General features: G+C 40.0%; 1 protein-coding gene across 1 annotated transcript; it reads right to left on the reverse strand.

Annotated features, from left to right (window-relative positions):
- Positions 1-2,626: 2,626 nt before the first annotated feature.
- Positions 2,627-19,277, reverse strand: LOC581752 (aromatic-L-amino-acid decarboxylase-like). The gene is made up of 11 exons (XM_030992098.1): positions 18,937-19,277; positions 15,129-15,242; positions 9,994-10,116; positions 7,808-7,942; positions 7,151-7,294; positions 6,469-6,535; positions 5,554-5,648; positions 4,642-4,800; positions 3,692-3,790; positions 3,275-3,376; positions 2,627-3,125 (listed from the first exon to the last, which is right to left on the reverse strand). Exons 1-11 carry the CDS (start codon positions 19,138-19,140, stop codon positions 2,928-2,930), a joined length of 1,440 nt encoding a protein of 479 aa, XP_030847958.1. The 5' UTR covers positions 19,141-19,277; the 3' UTR covers positions 2,627-2,927.
- Between the last annotated feature and the right edge of the window lie 1,939 nt (positions 19,278-21,216).

Raw genomic sequence — 21,216 nt, forward strand, 5'->3', positions numbered from 1 at the left:
TTACTTATGTGCTTCAAAATAATGATCACTCTAAGAAACACACAACAGACTTCAATGCCGCCACCCCCTCCCAATGTATTACTGACGATGACCTTTTCTTTTTCGAGGACCTATACACTAATATGGTATTCCTGATATATTCTGAATAGCTAGTGTCCCAAGCTAGGATGAGGCACTTAGGAGAAAAAGAGCAATTCATGGTATTTTATACGACCAACGGGAGAGTTGGCCATCAATGCGTGACGCATACGTCACTGACCAAATTTGAGTGATTTCATTAATACGATCCCAACTACTTAAAATAAAATAAATAAAAGGCAATTCAATACCCTATTGAACATCCCATACAAATCATGTTCAAATTACGTAATACGTTATTGCCATTATTGCAATTATCACACATTTTAATAGGTGACACAAAATACTATTGAATTTGCCTTTGGCTGATTCGAAAGTAGTAGCTATCGTCTTTATTTCAAATTTGCGGCCGATGCATCAAGTGCGTACAGTTGAGCCGGGAAACATACATAATAATGATTTACATGGGTGTCGATCCGGGGGGGGGGGGATGGGGGATATATCCCCCCCCCCCAATATTTTAGGTGGGGGGATGGCCTGTACAATCATCATCCCCCCAATAATTCATCATAAAAAAACAATTTAAAAATGAAGAGAAAAATTAAGGATGAGAGCCCGATGAGAGTAGTTAATGGTTATTACTCGCAAGATGACCATCAATATACACATTTTGCTATCTCATTTTCACAATACATACATAATTATATACGAAGTGAATAAGACAACCGTATATGAGACAAGAATAAATTGAATTCTCGCTCATACGGCTTCATCAGGAATTGTTCAATCAACAGCATCATAGAAATGCAGTGCGCCAAATGCAAAGACGCAACGTCAAAAAGCAACGAGCTAAATGTTAAGCGAAGCGCAAAAATAGCAATCTGCAATGCACATCAGACAATCCTGGACAGTGTAAACATAGATGAACTCTGTGACGATTTCGTGATGAGATCGGAGACAAGGAGGAAGATTTTCGGACATTAGTATGACTTATAAAATAGTTGTATAGTTGTTATGTTGTTTCCGTTCACCCTTTTTAAAATTCACGTCATTGTATCTTTATTTTTGTTTTTTTCACTCATTTTATTTCCTGATATTTCCTAAATTTTTTTTCATTTTTGGAGAAAGATTATTATGTCACAACTTATTTGTAACACATATTATTTTCAGTGGGGAAACAAAATTCAGACAAGGATTAATATAGAGAACAGTAAAACGAATCGTCTTCTTTCTCTAATAATTCAGTGAAAAGGGCAAAGCTGTTGAGGGCAACTGAATTCAGACGTGGATTAAGCGTAATAATCAAATGAAACGTCAAAGTACACGATACAACGAAGCGTCTTCTTTTACGAATAATTTTAATGAAACATGAAAGCTTCCGCGCTAAGCGCGGAATGGGCGAAAATGAATACAGACAAGGATTAAGAGTAATAATTTATTGAAACGTTAAAGCTTCCGCGCTTCGCGCGGTAGGGGAGAAACTGAGTTTATGAAGGACACGATACAACAAATCATCTTCTTTCACTAAGGTGAAAGCTTTCGCGCTTCGCGCAGGAATGGGCGAAAATGAATTCAGACAAGGATTAAGAGTCGAGAATGGTACACAGGATCGTCTTCTTTCTTTAATCATCTAATGAAACATCAGAGCTTCCGCGCTACGCGCGGGGAAGAAGGAATTTGATTCAAACATTTAGGATTAAAAGTCGAGAATGGTACATCGAATCGTCTTCTTTCTTTAATAATCTGATGAAACGTCAGAGCTTCCACGCTACGCGCGGAGGAAGGGGAACTTGATTCAAACAAGGATTAAAAGTCGAGAACGGTCCAACGAATCGTCTTTTTTCTCTTATAATTTCGTGAAATGTCAAAGCTTCCGCGCTTTGCGCGGTACGGGAGAAACTGAATTCATGAAGGACACGATACAACAAATCGTCTTCTTTCTCTAATGTGAAAGCTTCCGAGCTTCGCGCAGTAATGGGCGAAAATGAATTCAGACAAGGATTAAGAGACGTGAATGGTACATAGGATCGTCTTCTTTCTTTAATAATCTAATAAAACGTCAGAAGGGGAAAGGGAACTTGATTCAAACATTAAGGATTAAGAGTCGAGAAAGGTACATCGAATCGTCTTCTTTCTTTAATAATCTGATGTAACGTCAGAGCTTCCACGCTATGCGCGGAGGAAGGGGAACTTGATTCAAGCAAGGATTAAGAGTTGAAAATGGTACATCGAATCGTCTTCTGTCTTTAATAATCTAATGAAACGTCAGAGCTTCCGCGCTACGCGCGGAGGAAGGGGAACTTGATTCAAACAAGGATTAAGAGTCGAGAACGGTCCAACGAATCGTCTTCTTTGTCTAATAATTTAGTGAAACGTCAAAGCTTCCGCGCTTCGCGGGGGATGGGGAACTCCCCCTCCCTGCACGCAACCCCCTAGGAACCGCGCTTCGCGTGCTCACTGCCGTCCCCTAAAATGAAATCCTGGCTACGCGCTTGGGAGGGGTGCAACTTGCCACACGCTTCTACCTCTTGATTGCTTTGATCCATTGCCGAAAATATTTTGGCACCTATCATACCCCCCAACAACGGATACAAATCGACACCCTTGATGATTTACTAAAAACAAACTGTTATCGAATATATACATACGACCATTTTCAACTATTGAATATTGTTCTTTGAACACATCATATATAATCGAGTACAAACATTTTCAACTATTAAATATTGTTCTTTGAACACATTATGTATAATATCGAGTACGACCATTTTCAAATAGACAAATGCTGAACCTTGTTCTTTGAACACATTTTCCATTTTCCCTGTATTCCTGAAAAACATCTTTGATCATCATCGACCACTCGCTCTCACCTTCGCTGCAGCATCGGCGATGATACTCCAAGCAAATGTCATGTGCCTCGATTCGGCCGCGGCGCTGCAAATGGGAAAGCGAATGATAAATCGGCCCTTGTACTCCGTGAAATTGATGAAGATCTTGCCCTGGTCATTGACCGCCTCTAAAAGACGTTTGGTAAGTTCGTCCGGCCCCTGATTCCAAAACAAATTAAGTAGAGACACGTTATAGTCATATATCTTGAATAAGAATTAGAATGATGATGCTGGTGATGATGACGATGATGATGAGTATATATAAATATATGAATAAACCGACTTCATTTGAGTGAAATTGTTCTCACCTTCATTCGGAAACACACCAATCCTAGGACGACGTCGGCCACGATCTCGAAACGATCATCGCCTCTGACCAGAGCCTCGAACTCATGGGCGAGACAAACTTGCTGAAAATATGAGAAAATAGGATCAATACAAAGAGAACAAAATGGGAGACAAAATGAAAAGGAGGTAAATGTAAGAGAGGAGGGGGCAGAATAGGAAGACAGAAAAGAAGTAGAAGAAGCAGAAGGAGGAGGAGGAGGAGGAGGAGGAGAAGGAGGATGAGAAGGAGAAGAAGAAGTTGCTACTCTCGTAAATTTAAACAAAAAGAGCAAATTAATCACTTTTAAGATTCACTAGCGATTCATTTCCCCATCTTTAAACTGCAAAGTGGTATATCTTTAAACCCTCTATATTTCAAGGTGCTACGTCGAACGTACCTTTCTCATGTGCTTTTGAAGTTCCTCAACACCTAACAGCCTAAGGACAAACCACATCTTGAGAGGTCTACAGGGGCGAGTCATGTATAGGGACCAATTCTAAAGAACATAATCAAGACAAAAACATAAATATAAGTTCTATTCCCGTTCCACACGATGCGTCATTTCGCTTGCGTCATTGCATGCGCCAATAAAGCTGTGAAGACAATACGTTATTGATACGTCGATTATTCAACACATATTTCAACCGCTCATTTTCCATTCACTCTTTGTATGCCTCGCTCACACATGGTGCGTCAGAGGCAGCGGCAGTTGCTGACGCGGTCCTACGTCAGTCAACACATCCCTGCGTCAGTCAATACACCCCTGCGTCAGTCAATACACTCCTGCGTCAGTCAACGCACCCCTGCTTCAATCTATGCCTCGATACTTTCCTGTGCCTGAAAGTCCTTGAATGTTGAAATAGAATCGACGCCTCATCTTGTTGCAGTAAAGTTGTTTCTTTAAATAATTTGAATCCGTACTTACAGACTAAAATCAGAACATACGTTTAGCCAAGTAAAATTAATTCCTATTATTTAACGTACGGATTTTTTTCTTTAATTAGGAGGGAATACCATGTTTTATTTGATATTTTATAGTTCATTAATTCAATCTAATTTTGAACACGCACGACAAATGCTCAAAACAAACCTCTAGTTGATATTGCCACATCATTTATTGATAAGTTTTGTGAAGTTCGTTTTCTATTTGTCCTCGGCATTTTATTTATTTAATTCCAAAACAAAAATATCAAAGAACGAAAAAGAAGAAAAAAAGAATGAGATGATGAGAGATTAGGAATGAATTTAGTTTGGTCTTAGTTATTCTTAAGCAAGTATACTCTAAACATTCTGCCCTGGCTTTTTTTTTCTTCAAATTTAAATACTCCCGACAAAGTTGATGGTTACCTTGAAATCGACAGACTTGTCCTGGTAGTTGTGTTTGATGTACATAGGATCATCATCGAAGGTACGTTCCATTGCATAACGGTCTCGAACCCAGAGTCCACAGTACGGCAGATGAATCCTCATGGCCTTCTGTGGTCCTATGCATATAGAATCAACGTACTAAAGAGAGGGAGAGAAAGGAGAGAAAGGGAGAGAAAGAGAGAGAGAGAGAGAGAGAGATAGAGAGATGATTTCCATTGTATATACCTATAACAGATTGTTTAATATTTTTATAATAAATCATTATTAATACATATTTTCACCGTTAACAGGATAAATGATCTGCCTATTCAAAACCTAAATAAAAAGTGACGTTTTATAGGCCTAATGATAATATAGCGAACACACTCACACTGTCACAGAGAGAGAGAGAGAGAGAGAGAAGAGAGAAAATGAGAGATAAAATGAGAGAGAGAGAGCGAGAGAGAGAAGAGAGAAAAGGTGAGAGAGAGAGAGAGAGAGAGAGAGAGAGAGAGAGAAAGTGGGAGAGAGAGAGAGGGGAGAAAGAAGGAGAGAGAAGAGAGAAGGTAACGATTATTCGTTACCCCCACCCCCCTTTGAATATGAAGTGACACAACAAGGTGCCGCCCCCAACCCCATCAAGCCAGTTCCCCCTCAATGCAATGGTGCATGGATTCAGGATACGCCACTGCATGAAACGAATGCCTAGAAACCTTTCAGAAACATGTTAAAACGGTTTTTATTAACTCAGAGTTACAAATGATATTATATTGTTAAAATTCTGGAGAGATATTTTTGTATTTTGTGTATTTTGTTTTGTATAGCGCCTTGGGTAAGTAATATTTATTAGAAGAAAAACAACTTTATAAATATTTGTTATTATTATTATCAGTGAGTTTGTGTTCTATCTACCTGCATCCCGTCGATAAGAGGCCTAAACTCTGGACAAATGCAATAGCTACCCGCATAAGCTGCGTCCACATGCAACCAGATGCTCTCGCTCTGACCTGATTGATATGAAACAAATCAAGAAGTTATTTTTTTTAGGAATAAAGTATAGTTAGCACGATGGTAAAGATTTTCCAAAAATCAATTTCATCAGCCTTGTCCAAAGCGCATCGAGAGAGATAGTTCTGACACAAGCACACGTACGAGGTTAAAGGTCGATTCATGACCTTTGATCTCCAAAGAGTTCACTCGCTCCCATATAGAGATTGTACGGAATACAAACAGTAATGCCTGTCCTACCTAGCAACAATTAATCTATACAATTCGCATATCTGACTATTTTTTGGAGACAATTATTTGTAACAGAATAATGAAACAATTTTTAACTTTTGAAAGGATTATCTTATACTATTTCCTTATCTAATACCCTCGACATTTTTTTAATGGTGGTCATGTTAAATAGGTCCGATTGCAGGATCATCATATCGATTTGTAGATTTAAATTTTCGCCAAGTTTAATCAAAACACAAAATGTGATTTTTCTTACAATATGCATAAACTATACTAATGTTTAATACACCAAGGCACATTTATTTACTTGATAAATAAACTTTTATTGAATAAATTGGAAATTTTTTCCTGTGTTCCCAATTTTAAATACTGCATGATGTGTTTTTTTTTTTTTAACAATTAGTGTATCATTTTGTGACATTCTTTAAAAAAAGGAACTACACAATTAATGAAACATGAATTCAGAAACCTTATTAGTAATCATGTGCTAACTAAACATGCTATAGTGGAAAGAAACAGAGATGTAACGAAACGGAAAAAACGCGGGGGGGGGGGTCGCTAAAGTCAAAGGCACTTATAAATCCTTACATATTTCTCCAATTTCTTGCAAGTTGTCGAAAGCACACGTTGAAGTAGTACCGCTTGTTGCGAAGACCTGTGTGATGAGGTAATAATAGTAGTGATAATGGATATTGGATAATAATGATAATATAATAAAAAGAAGAGGACAGAGAAGGAGAGGAAGCATTAACAGGGGTGATAGTGAGCAGTATAAAAAAAAATAGGTTTTTTGTTTTCCCCTCAACCACGCCCCCCTTGAGTAAAAAAAAGAGGATTCGTGGGGAAAAAATGGCATCTAACAACATTCCCCCCTTTCGAGTAAGAAAATTAGGGGAAAAAAGGGCAAAATAGGGAAAATTAGAGAAAAAAACAGGAAAATCTGTAAAATCAGGATAAAAGAGGGAAGAAGACAAAAAAGAAAAACAAAAACTTTTTTTAAATTTTTTTTTTAATCGGGAGGAAGAAGAAAAAATCGGGAAAAAATCGGGAAAAACAAAAAAAAAAATAATCATGAAACCGATTTAAATCGGGTTTTTAATTTATTGATGCGTCGCCAAAGGACATCCTGAAATATGATAACAACAATCCCAAGTCATAAAAATGAAGACCACTTTATTATAATATATTATATATGTAATCTGAGAAAGAAGAAATGAATTTGAGCATAAACTTGACCTTAAACGTCTAAGCTGTATTAATGGAAACATACCAGCAGAGGAATGAGACCTTCATTTCCCGCCTGTTTTATGGCCTTCTCTAATGTTTCACCTCGCAGCGACCCCTTCTCATCTGTCTCCAAGCTCCGTACCCGAATCCCGGTGACGATGCCCACACGCTGGACCGATACGTGAGCCTATCAGGAAATTCAAAAACCTTTATTTCTATTTGTATTATTTCAAAAAAAGGTACTTTCTAACTTAAACGGTGTCAAATAATGATAAAGTCAAGCGACGAAACAGCACAAACAAAAATATAACGTAATATATTAAAATATAATATATATAATATAATATGATATGATGTGATATAATATAATTTGATATATTATAATATAATTTGATATATTATAATATAATATAATATATAATAAGATAATGTAATATATTATGATGTAATATAATACAGCGTAGTGTTGTAGAGAACAAATTTAGCTCAGGCTAATTTCCATAACAAAATTAAGATCACCTATATAACAATGGAGAATTTAACTTTTATTATTGGAACTAAAAAAAACACATTAAAGATCCCATACCAGCAATATTTTACTTAAAAGACAATATCCGAAATAAAATGAGGGTTATTCACACGCACCTCCAGGTAAGTATGTCCTTCAGAGCAGTGTATATTTAATAGGAGTAATATTCACCTGATCGCTTGTAAATATAACGAGCTTGCTAATGACGTCATGGGGTTTGATGTCCTGATTGTTCTCACGGAGCTGACGGAGCAATCTCATCTTGGCTGTTGTAACCATCAGTGTTAATGCACCCGTATTACTCTCCTGTGGTGGATACATCAACAGAGCATTGCTTTTAATTTCAAGTCTTTCAGATTCCACGTTTATGTGATGTAAAGGCCCTTTCCCACTGACCGGCGAATGCTTGCGAACGTTTAGCGAATTATGGGTTTCGCCAGGGTTCGTCAAAGGTTGCAAAAAGGTTCGGAAAGGTTGCAAGAAAGTTCGCAAACTGTTTTCATCGTTGCAAACAGTATTTCTTTGCGAATTTAGTTTTCTGCAAACAGTTGCAAAAGAGTCGTAAGCGTTTGCAAAACAGTCGTAAGCCTTTGCAAACGTGAAACGATTGTAAGACGGCGTAGCTGAAGTTCTTTTTGATTCGCCAATGCTAGCGACCACGTGACTATATGGTTTATATGTAAAATCGACCCATTGAGTACCGGGAGTTAGCAAAAGGTCCCAAACATTCACAAAAAGTGGCAAAGGCTTGGCAAATAGTCGCTAATAGTCACCAACTGCCTTTCGCAAACATTCGCTCAACATTTAATGTTGCTAATTGATGCTAATTAAACACCCTAATTTTCGCCAACGTTCGTCAGAAAAGTTGGCGAATCCAACTTCGCAACGTGCGTAAACATTCGCCGCTCAGTGAGATACCACTTTAATGATTATAATAAAAGTAGTAAAACAAATGAAGATGATGATGATGATGATGATGATAATGATGGTGATGATGATGGTGATGATGATGATGATGATGGTGATGATGATGATGATGATGGTGATGATGATGATGATGGTGATGATGATGATGATGATGGTGATGATGATGATGATGGTGATGATGATGATGATGGTGATGATGATGATGATGATGGTGATGATGATGATGATAATGGTGATGGTGATGATGATGGTGATGATGATGATGATGATGATGGTGATGATGATGATGATGATGGTGATGATGATGATGATGATGATGGTGATGATGGTGGTGATGATGATGATGGTATCACACTGAGTATGCTAACATTCCTGGCGCTCAACATTATTTTGTTAATCCGGCGTTACAACATTTGGCTGATACTACCGCGCTTTAGCTTTTCAAGTAACCAATTCCAGGGATTCGAACCCCGTAACTTGTAGTTCACGGCCTGTTGACATATCCATCGCATCACAATACCTCTATATTATTTTTATTCTAGTAGGGCTTACCTTTGTAACGGAATGTTGACAGGAAAATAGGAATAGAGAGGACGGGGAGAGGGGTTGGGAAAGCCCCCCCCCCCTAATAATAAAAGAGAGAGAGAGGGGGGGGGGGGAGAAAGAGAGCACGCGTGTGGGTGTGTGTGTGTGTGTGTGTGTGTTTATGTACATGTATGTAAGGAGGGAGGGAGAGAGAGTGATGATTCAGAGATTGGGGTTGAGAGATCAGAGTGAGTAAAAAAAGGAGAGAGAGAGGGGGAGGGAGAGAGAGAGAGAAAGATAGAGAGGGGGAAAGGGGAGAGGGGGAGGGGGCGATAACATGTTTGGGGCATTTTATGCCAAAGGTAGGGTTTCAAGTGAGTTTTTTTTAATAAGGTATATACAGTTGTGCTTCGGTTAATATGTTCTATGGAACCAGTGTTTAAGTTAAGAATACGGTTAGTGTAAGCGCATATTAACCGCGGACCATTTTGCTGGCCCTGGTGGAATATCCTGTGCGGACAACAGCTAAATTTGTCACTATAAGGCCAAATAAAAGAAAAAAATGTTTAGCGTCCTGTTTTTTCGAAAAATAGGAAGGAGGAGGCCCTTATTTTTTTTTCTTTCTTTCGGAATGGCCGCTCAATATGGCCGCTCGGTACATTTTCCCTCATAGTCGGGCTAATTTTCAAGATGGCCGCCGAAATTTTTTTCAAATCAGAAATAGATCCATTTTAGCAGTGTTTTTCATGTTTTTTTTCTTTTATAAAAAAAAATCAAAAAAAAAACAACAAAAAATCAAAAAATCAAAAACAAAAAAAAAATTAAATAAATAAGAGGCGGCCCCTCCAAAAAGAAGCGGGCGGGGACGCTAAACATGTATATTTTTTACATGGCATAATACCCACCTGGATGACACCCCCACCGGTGTTCTTGTCTGAGCTAAAGAGGAATTCTTCTGGTAGATTCAGCATCCTTCCAAACCAATCCATCATCCTCATCTCTAGTTCCGTGGAGGCTGGTCCAGATTGCTTAAAAAAAGGATCATATACTAAACATGTAACTTTTTTTTTAATAAATAGCGGATGGTCGAGTAATTGGGGGTAAAAAGTGAAATGATGTAATTTATGCCATTTGTCCACGCTCATAACAGTATGAGAGTAGATGAAAGATATTATATAATTATAAATATATATCTCCTCAGCAAATAGAGCACGCTATACAATCAGATTATATAAAACAAGTCCAAAATAAATAAATGATCCGTGAAACGTTTGAACTTTGAATGTTCGTCCACATGCAGGGCTTCATCAGGAAATGATATATAGATACAGTCATATTAACATATCAGACTTTCAATGAGAGAACAAAAATATTTGTAGTATTAATCAAACAAAGAGAATGTTTCCACATATCGTGTAAAATTCAGTTATCATCATTGCTTTTTTTTCTTCTTTATTTGAGTTAATTAACCGGTAGGGTATGATGGTTTGAATAGGGCCCATTCTTCTTATAGAGAGTTGCGCTTGATCCAAATTAATCGCAAGTCCTCAAATCAATCGCAAGTTTGCAGTATCCTATCTCTTATGTTCATAGTTGCGATTGATACCAATTGCAAATATAAGTTGCGATTGATATCAACTGTTTATAAGGAGGGGCGTCTCTAAAGGGGAGGGGGTGTGGGGTGCGACACCCCCACCTGTCAGGATATTGTCGGTAAAATTGCGCTGCCGTCGGGAAAACAGAGAAAAGGTGGAGGGGAAAAAAGAAAGGGAAAGAAAAGAAAAAAAAGAAAAGGAGAAGAAAAGAAAGAAAGGAAAAGAAAGGAAAAAAAAGGAAAAAGAAAGGAAAAGAAAGGAAAAGAAAGGAAAAGAAAGGAAAAGAAAGAAAGAGAAAAAAAGAAAAAGAGGGAGGAGAGGAAAGAAAGGAAAAGAAAAAAAAAGGAAAAAAAGAAGAAAAAAGAGAAAAGGGAAACAAAAGAAACGAGAGTGAAAGAGAGGAGAGAGAGGGGAGGTAAGAGCCTGAGAGAGGAGTAGTAGGGTTAAAAGAAAGAGGGGGTTGTTGGGTGGAGTCGTCTCGTCGATGGAGCAAGAAAGACACGCATATACACGTAAATATGTTGCTGTATCAGATCAGCTGTGTCGGTATTCTTGCTCGATCCTCGTGTACTATCAATGCAGGAGTTTGAAGTCGGTGAGATGTATTGTCGGTCGGCCGACAAGTTTTTTCCCTACGAACTGTGACTTTTTATCCGCTGTGACGACTTCGAGAATGACTACAACTACAATACTTGTATTTTCTCGAAGTTTCACTTTCCTATAATATCAGCTAAAGAAATCAGAGGTTTAAAATTTTCGGGGAAATTAAATTCAAACAATGAATAAGAGTCAACAACGGTACGACGAATCGTCTTCTTTTTTTCCACTTTATTTTGATGAAACGCCAAAAATTCCGCGCTCTGCGCGGGAGGGGAAAACTGAATTCAGACAAATTAGGGTTAAGAGTCGCGAACGGTACAACGAATCGTCTGCTTTCTCTAATAATTTAAGGAAACGTCTAATTAGCTTTCAGCGCTTTGCGCGGGCAGGGGGGGGGGGGGAACTGAATTCAAACAAGGATTGAGAGTCGAAAACAGTAAACGAATCATCTGCTTTCTCTAATAATTTAATGAAACGTCAAACTTCAGCGCTTCAACGGGAGAGGGAGAACTGAATTCAGATAAGGATTAAGAGTCGAGCACGGTTCAACTAATCTTCTACTTTCTCTAATAATTTAATGAAAAGCCAAAACTTCGGCGTTTCGCGCAGGAGAGGGAGAACTGAATTTAGATAAGGATTAAAAGTCGAGAACAGTACACCGAATCGTCTGCCTTTTCTCATAAATTAATGAAACGTCAAAGCTTCCGCGCTAAATTTACGCGGGAGGGGGAGAAACTGAATTCAGACAAGGATTAACAGTCGAGAACGGAAAGCAAATCGTCTTTTTTTTAATAATAATTTAATGAAACGTCAAAGCTTTTGCGCTTCGCGCGGGAGGGGGAAAACTTCATTCAGACAAGGATTAACAGTCGAGAACGGTACAATAAAAAGATTCACTTGCTCACTACCGCCCCTCCCTAAAATAAGATCGTAGCTCCGCACCTGCATTAAAATATATGATGCTGACTAAGTTGACGAAATAATTCGTATATTTATGTCGTCGAGGAAAATTACTATTTGCTCATACGCAAGTACTATAGATAGTCCATAGGAAAAACAATTTAGCCTTCGGCCCCGGGTTTATAGGTTAAATTTGTACAGGCGCGGATCCAGGATTTCTTAGGGGGGGGGCCCAAGTTTTAAATTATGCTAGCCAAATATTGGTACGTAATGGTGACCAACGGTGATGTAATGCGGGGGGGGGGGGTTCGGTGCAGGGAGGGACGAGTTTTCCCCACCCTCCTCCACGAAACGCGGAATCTTTGACGTTTCATTAAATTATTAAAGAAAGAAGACGATTCGTTGTACCGTTCTCGACTCAAAATCTTCGTCTGAATTTAGTTTTGCCCCTTCCGCGCGAAGCGCGGAAAATTTTACGTTTTATTAAATTATTAGAGAAAGAAGACGATTCATTGTAGAGTTCTCGACTCTTAATCCTTGTCTAAATTCAGCCCGCCCCCCTCCTGCGCGAAGCGCGGAAGCTTTGACGTTTCATTAAACTATTATAGAAAGAAGACGATTTGTTGTACCGTTCTCGACTCTTAATCCTTGTCTGAATTCAGGTTCCCCCCACCCTCCTGCGCGAAGCGCGGAAGCTTTGACGTTTCATTAAACTATTAAAGAAAGAAGACGATTTGTTGTACCGTTCTCGACTCTTAATCCTCGTCTGAATTTAGTTTTTCCCCTGCCGCGCGAAGCGCGGAAAATTTTACGTTTTATTAAAATATTAGAGAAAGAAGACGATTCATTGTAGAGTTCTCAACTCTTAATCCTTGTCTGAATTCAGGTTCCCCCTACCCTCCTGCGCGAAGCGCGGAAGCTTTGACGTTTCATTAAACTATTAAAGAAAGAAGACGATTTGTTGTACCGTTCGGACTCTTAATCCTCGTCTAAATTTAGTTTTTCCCCTCCCGCGCGAAGCGCGGAAAATTTTACGTTTTATTAAATTGTTAGAGAAAGAAGACAATTCGTTGGAGAGTCCTCGACTCTTAATCCTCGTCTGAATTCGGGTTCCCCCATCCCAGGCGAAGCGCGGAAGCTTTTACGTTTCATTAAATCATTAGAGAAAGAAGACGACTCGTTGTACCGTTCTCGACTCTTAATCCTCGTCTTAATTCAGTTTCCCCCCCCTCCCGCGCGAAGCGCGGAAGCTTTTAAGTTTCATAACATTATGAGAGAAAGAAGACGATTGGCTGTACAGTTCTCGACTCTTAATCCTCGTCTGAATTCAGGTTCCCCCCCGCGCGGAAGCTTTGACGTATTATAAGATTATGAGAGAAAGAAGACGATTCACTGTACCGTCCTCAATTCTTAACCCTTGTCTGAATTCAGTCCCCCATCCCCCCCCCTCCCCTCCTGCGCGAAGCTTTGACGTTTCATTAAATTATTAGAGAAAGAAGACGATGCGTTGTACCGTTCTCTATACTCTTAATCCTTGTCCGAATTTCAAAGATGTTCTTTGTCTGCTCCTTTTACTTCCTACGTCTTCTTCCGTTTTGGGGGGACCGCCCCCCCCCCCCCCCTGGCTACGCGCCTGCGGTCAGATAAACACATTTTGATAACTTGTCCGGCCCCGGAAGCTCAGGGTTTTAGGCATTTAATTAAGGTCAGATGATCATTTTTTTTTAATACCCATTATTTTGTGACACTGGTAGTTCACTATTTGGCGTGGGGTCCAGGGGGCGGATCCCCCCCAAAAAGAGGGGTATTAGGCAATAAATTACCGTCAGATGAGCATCTAAGGGCCAGCCGTAGCGCCCTAGGTGGAATCCAGGGGGCAGAGCCCCCGGAAGCTTAGGGGTTTTAGGCATTTAATCACGGTCAGATGAGCATATTTTGATGCCTCATTTTTTAACACTGCACTGGCATTTAACTATTCTTTCTTTCTTGCTCTCATTCTATTTTTTTTCTCTTTAATATACTTTTTCAAATAAAGTGGGGGGGGGGGGGAGGGAGCTCGAGGCTCCCGATCCCTGCCGTACCTCGGGCCCTGACATGTAGGAATCTCAAGAATCATATTTCGTGCCTGGCTGTAAATTTAGGAATTTGTCATTTTCCAACAAACACATATACAAACGTATAATTTACTAAAAAATGAGGACAAATCTCGGAAATTATGTCATTTCAGCATTAATTGTAATCCACCGTTGTGGAATTAGAAATAAACCACGTTTGAATTTGATTCCCCCTAAGCCCCCCCCTCCCCCCATTAGTACGCCAGTATCTCCTCTTTTCCTTTTTTCTTTCCCTTTCCTTCCTTCTCTCTTATTTTTTTGATTGGGGGGGGGGGGGGGTTAACAGCCTGGGAGGCAAGGCCCTTTCGGTCCCCCCCCCCGATTTCCTTCTTCCCCCTTTTCTTTTCTTATTCTTCTTCTTCTTCTTCTTCTTTCTTTCCCTTTCTCTCCTCTTTCCCTTTCCCTTCTTTTCCTTTCTTCTCTCTATTTTTTTTTTTTTTTTTGCGGGGGGGGGGGGGCCAAGGCCCGCTCGGCCCCCCCCCCCCTGGATCCGCGCCTGAATTTGTAGATATTGGGACATTTAATTTTTGTCGGTAATTGGTGGCTATTTTTGTCGGTAATCGTTGGCCTCTACACCCCCCACTGAAAAAGGTCTAGCGACGCCCCTGTTTATAAGACGATGCCCTGGGACCCGTTTCACAAAGACTTTTTTCAATGACAAAAATCAGTGAAAAATCTGCTGATAACCAATCAGAAGCAAGGATTTCAATTGCTTATAACAAAAACGGTAATTTGTCACTGATGACAAGTTTTGTGAACTGGGGTCATGGTCTGTAAGATATTGAGGGAGGGCGTGTTTACTTAGCAGGGTTATGGATTACTCTGACTCACCCAGCTAAATGTTGGAAAAGCTAGTGCATTAGCAAGTAAATCACCGGCCACTGAAGCTGCAGAAGTCCCTGCCTCAACGTAGGCGTGAAAGTTTGGATTATGCCACTGTGTCACCTGTAAAGAGACAAAGTTTTCATATTTAAAAAAAAAGTAAAACAAACGATTTTTAAATGCATACCAGTGCACTTTGAATGTTCCTGGTAATGTTACATCATGTATACATTGTCACTCATCCCTCAAAAAGCGATTTATATTCCATGTCGTCGTTTAGCAACTTCACGAGACACGATGGAGCACAACACCCTATTGTTAGGGTTTCTTGTGAATTAGTCTATTTTAGAACCTTATTCTGTACACACACAAAATCATTTGTCTGAGCGCAAAAGAAAAGACATCTGTAGAAAAATATGTATTCAAGAATTTTTTTTTTTTTTTTTTTTTTTTTGGGGGGGGGGGGGGAGTCTTCTTTTGTTATCCTAAATTTGGAGGATAAAGCTATCAATGATCCCTATGAAAGTTATCTTCATTTATGTATGCTGGAGGGCAAAACACTAACAATAGTCAGGATTTTTGTTCTCAATTTGTATCCTTTAAATATGCTTTTCGGAATGGATTATTAAGAGATCTTGAAGAAATATAATAAGCTTTAGGGGAAACTAGCATTTCAATCTTTTGTTAAAACGCTATTTCTTATGCACTTTATCCTGATTTGGACAGCATAATTACATTCTTTGTAAGTATCTTAATCCTTCTTTTTCGTCCCTTTCTCTTTCTCCCTTTTACTTGTTTCGTGCATGCCCCCGGGGGACGTGCCACTATGCCCCCTACCCCACCCCGAATCGTCACTTGGGCATTGCAATGATTGTGCTTTGTGGAAACTCTACTTTTCATGACTCTCAGTTTTAGATTTTACCTTGGGGAATTAACCGGCCTTCAGAGCACAAATTTACCGGCCCTGATGCAATTCTGATTCTGATTACCGTGCCCCGTCACAACAGATATCAAACAATATGGCCTGAATTCACAAAGGAGGTTTGTCGACATCATACGACGCGTTTTGGCGCGTTTCAGACCAAGGTTTGTTTGAACCTTAGTCTGAAACGCATCGAAACGCGTCATAAATTATTTTTGACGCACATAAAATATTAAGCCTAGGTTTTGTCGACCAACCTCCTTGGTGAATTCGGGCCTCAATGTTTACGATATTGTAACGAATTCTGTATCATGTGCATAGTTCATTATTATTTCGGTATATATTGTTGTTTGTTGTGCAAGTCAAACTCTTTAGTCCTTGAGTAGATTTACGACATGTTTTTCGGCAGTGCCTGCGCGTCCTCCGTTGTTCTTTTTCGTCCTCGAGCAATCCTGGAATTTCTATTGCGTATGCCCAGGGCCACGCTCGTCTAGAGAATCTGCCCTCGTCTTACATAAAGGACAAATACTTATATCTTATGCGACCCTATAGACTGAGCCCGAGCGGAGGTTGGACTTTGTCCTCAGTTTGAGGACAGACTCTACCCTTTAGCTCGAGGTCGGGTTGTGTCCTTAGTGTCCTTAGTCCTTAGTTGGCCTGCTAGAAAATAGTACAAATATAGCTCCCAGTGGCGGATCCAGCCGGCGGGAAGAGGGGGGGGGGGGGGGGGGGGGGCCCAATCCGTGAGAAAATATTAGTTGCGACTCAGCCGTCGATGAATAAGCGGGGGGGGGGGGGGTAGGGGGTAGGAGGCACTTTTTGGGGGTCCAATTTTTCAGGAAATATTTTGCGCCGACTCAGTCAGCCGGAGGGGGGGGGGGGGGGGTGAGACCACTATTTTTTTTTGGGACCTAATTCGTGAGATTTTTTTTTTTTAAATTCTTTTCTGCAGAGGATCCAGCCGGCGTCAAGGGGGGGGGGGGGGAATAGCCAAATCTTAATACAAAATTTAGTGCCGTCTCAGCCGGCCGGCGAATAAGCGGGGGGGGGGGCGCTTTTTTTTTGTTTTATAAAGGTTAACTTTACGTTATTATCCTATTTTTTTATCGTTTTGGGGGGTTGGGGGGGGGCGGGGCGGGCCGGAAAAATCGCTACGTGGATCCGCCCCTGATAGCTCCCTATATAAAGCCAGGGAAATCTAAAATAGAGAGACTTCTTCTTGAGACTTCTCCTCGGACCGAGAACGGACGGACCCCATGCGTGTTACCAGTGGCGTACGCAGGATTTTTCAAGGGGGGGGGGGGGGGGGAGAGGACACTTTTTTCGGTCTCGAAATTTGAAAATTTGACATTTTGTTCCGTTGAGGGGGGGGGGGGAGTAAGGTCACCTTTTTTAGGTCAGCCATTGGCTTCTTTTTGTATAAAAAAAATAAAAAAAAAATCAAAAAAAAATTCAAAAGGGGGGGGGGGGGGGTTGGCAAAAAACGTACACAAAACATACACATAAAAAAAAACTCAAGGGGGGAGGGTTAACCCCCCCCCCCCTGCGTACGCGCCGGCGTGTTACCAAAATGTCCGGTAAAGGGGTACTTTTCGTGCGACAAAGTGCGGCCCGAGAGGGGTGTATTAACTTTTCACCCAGAGATTTCTTTAAAAAGGGGGTGTTTTTTCTTTTTTTTCTTTAATCTCTTCGGACTCCTGAGAAATTATTCCGAATTTAGGGGGGGGGGTACATTGAGCATTTTTCAAGATTTAGGGGGGTCTCCAAGGCAGGAGAAGCGCGTGAAAAGCCCGCAAAAGGGGGGTTCGGAAATGTTGGCAGTCCTCAGATAGGGGTGCTTTCAAAAAGAGGGAACAAGCATATGCGTACCTTAAATAACACTGAGTGGGGGGGGGGGGGGGGGGCTCAGACTCCTTTCTGCCGCTTTCCAAATATGCAGGCGTTCTGATAATTCACTGTACCTGACTGTATTTAGTGCCAGTTTAGAGAGCACAATTTCTACCGAGTTGTCATTATTGAAAGTAATAAACGACGAATAGAACTGAAATTCACGATCGACCTACTCGATTTCTTCTGTCGCATTTGTTTTGTATACACGCATGAGTGTGAGAGATATTGAGCGAGAACTAATAAGAAGAGACAATTAAGAGTTCGAGAACGAGAGCAGTCTGTATTAAACACTTGTAATAAATTTCGTTACAATATACATAATTTACAAACTTCTTTGGTATAATGCACCGATTTACTACTAACACATTACCTGATGTTTTGAAAGAAATGTTCTGTACGAATGCTACAATACAATACAAGGAATGTATCTAAGTTTCACCAGTGCATGGAAAGTATCTTCCAGCACTGTTGCAATTTCTCTACGCCATAATGGCCCTGAAGTTTGGAACACACCACCACATTCATTACAATCGATTTAATTCACCAAACCAATTAAACGTAAACTTAGCAGCACTTCTTGTCATTGTATAGAGTTCTTCTTAAATGATATATTGTTAGCGTAGTTTATCCCTTCTTTACTCTTCTTGATTTCCAGCTGACTGAGCTTTTTATTGTCATTATATTGTGACGGGCTCAGTGTGCGCCCATTCATCAAGCCCCTGTGGCTTTTACGGATGCACCTTTTCCCATCCTATATTTTTCGTAGATTTAACCATGTCTTCTTTTTCTTTTTCTTTTTTCTTTTTCCAATGGATTATATATATATATATTTCAATGTATTTTTTGCCTATGTTTTACAACAGTGTATAATGTCACTTTTTATTGTGATTGGAATCAAATAAATCAATTCAATTCAATCATTATTATTATGATTATCTCACAATGTCGATAAAGCCATACCAAAAACAAAACGGGAGCTTAATTTCAAAATAACTCAACTCTTACCCCAGGTATAAATAACTCTTTGACGTCCACCATGATATCACCCCAGGGTTGTGGTTCCTTCGGGGCTTCCTTGGGTAGCCTTTCGAGAAGGAACCCTGGCTCCACTTTAGGGACTGGTGGATATTGTTCCAAATCACCCCAGAGTTGCTCAATAAACTCCAACATATCTCTCCCATACTCGCGAAGCTGTCCAGGACTACCCATCTCATGAACTATGTGTTTCCTCAACCATATACCCTATTGATAGAGAGGAGGGGAAACGTCTAGCTTGAACGTACCACAGATGAAATGAATGTGTAAACTTTGGGTACGCCGTAGTGATTATATCGAGTCGATTGCAGAGCCATCTTATACACAGAGTTATATAGTATATATATATATCTATATGTATATAGATGGCTCTGGTCGATTGTAGCTACTTGCGCCCTCTATAAGGCCAACAATAAGCGGTACCCGTTTGCGTCTTATTTTTTCGTTCCACAGCGAGCCCAGATTGAGCTGAATAAGACGCTACCCGTCATGATCCCTCATGGTTCCCTTTTTTATAATGTTAATTGAGAGCTGAGAGCTGCCAGTGACCACGCAGGGAGGTCTAACCCCTCCTGGCCAAACTAGTGCAGACATGGGTGTCGATCCCGGGGGATAGGGGGATATATCCCCCCCCCCATATTTCAGGTGGGGGGGGGGGATGGCCTGTACAATCATCCCCCCCCCCTCCAATAATTCACCATCAAAAAAAAAAAAAAAAAAAAATGAAGAGAAAAATTAAGGATGAGAGCCCGATGAGAGTAGTTAATGGTTATTACTAGCAAGATGACCATCAATATACACATTTTGCTATCTCATTTTCATAATACATACATATATACGAAGTAAATAAGACAACCGTATATGAGACAAGAATAAATTGAATTCTCGCTCATACGGCTTCATCAGGAATTGATGAATTTATTCAATTTGTTCAATCAACAGCATCATAGAAATGCCGTGCGCCAAATGCAAAGAAGCAGCGTCAAAAAGCAACAAGCTAAATGTTAAGCGCGAAGCGCAAAAATAGCAATCTGCAATGCACATCAGACAATCCTGGACAGTGTAAACATAGATGAACTCTGTGACGATTTCGTAATGAGATCGGAGACAAGGAGAAAGATTTTCGGACATTAGTATGCCTTATAAAATAGTTCACCCTGTTTAAAATTCACGTCATTGTATCTTTATTTTTGTTTTTTTCACTCATTTTATTTCCTGATATTTCCTATGAGATTTTTCATTTTTGGAGAAAGATTATTATGTCACAACTTATTTGTAACACGAATTATTTTCAGTGGGGAAACTGAATTCAGACAAGGATTAATATAGAGAACAGTACAACGAATCGTCTTCTTTCTCTAATAATTCAGTGAAAAGGGCAAAGCTGTTGAGGGCAACTGAATTCAGACGTGGATTAAGCGTAATAATCAAATGAAACGTCAAAGTACACGATAGAACGAAGCGTCTTCTTTTACGAATAATTTAATGAAACGTGAAAGCTTCCGCGCTAAGCGCGGAATGGGCGAAAATGAATACAGACAAGGATTAAGAGTAATAATTTATTGAAACGTTAAAGCTTCCGCGCTTCATGAAGGACACGATACAACAAAGGACACGATACAACAAATCGTCTTCTTTCACTAATGTGAAAGCTTCCGCGCTTCGCGCAGGAATGGGCGAAAATGAATTCAGACAAGGATTAAGAGTCGAGAATGGTAGGATCGTCTTCTTTCTTTAATCATCTAATGAAACATCAGAGCTTCCGCGCTATGCGCGGGGAAGGGGGGGGGGATTTGATTCAAACATTAAGGATTAAGAGTCGAGAATTGTACATCGAATCGTCTTCTTTCTTTAATAATCTGATGAAACGTCAGAGCTTCCGCGCTACGCGCGGAAGAAGGGGAACTTGATTCAAACAAGGATTAAGAGTCGAGAACGGTCCAACGAATCGTCTTCTTTCTCTAATAATTTAGTGAAACGTCAAAGCTTCCGCGCTTTGCGCGGTAATGAAGAAACTGAATTCATGAAGGACACGATACAACAAATCGTCTTCTTTCTCTAATGTGAAAGCTTTCGCCCTTTGCGCAGGAAAATGAATTCAGACAAGGATTAAGAGACGAGAATGGTACATAGGATCGTCTTCTTTCTCTAATAATCTAGTGAAACGTCAAAAGGGGAAGGGGAACTTGATTCAAACATTAAGGATTAAGAGTTGAGAATGGTACATCGAATCGTCTTCTGTCTTTAATA

The sequence above is a fragment of the Strongylocentrotus purpuratus genome, unplaced genomic scaffold, assembly GCF_000002235.5.
Source record: "Strongylocentrotus purpuratus isolate Spur 01 unplaced genomic scaffold, Spur_5.0 spur5_scaffold_2, whole genome shotgun sequence".
NCBI lineage: Eukaryota > Metazoa > Echinodermata > Echinoidea > Camarodonta > Strongylocentrotidae > Strongylocentrotus > Strongylocentrotus purpuratus.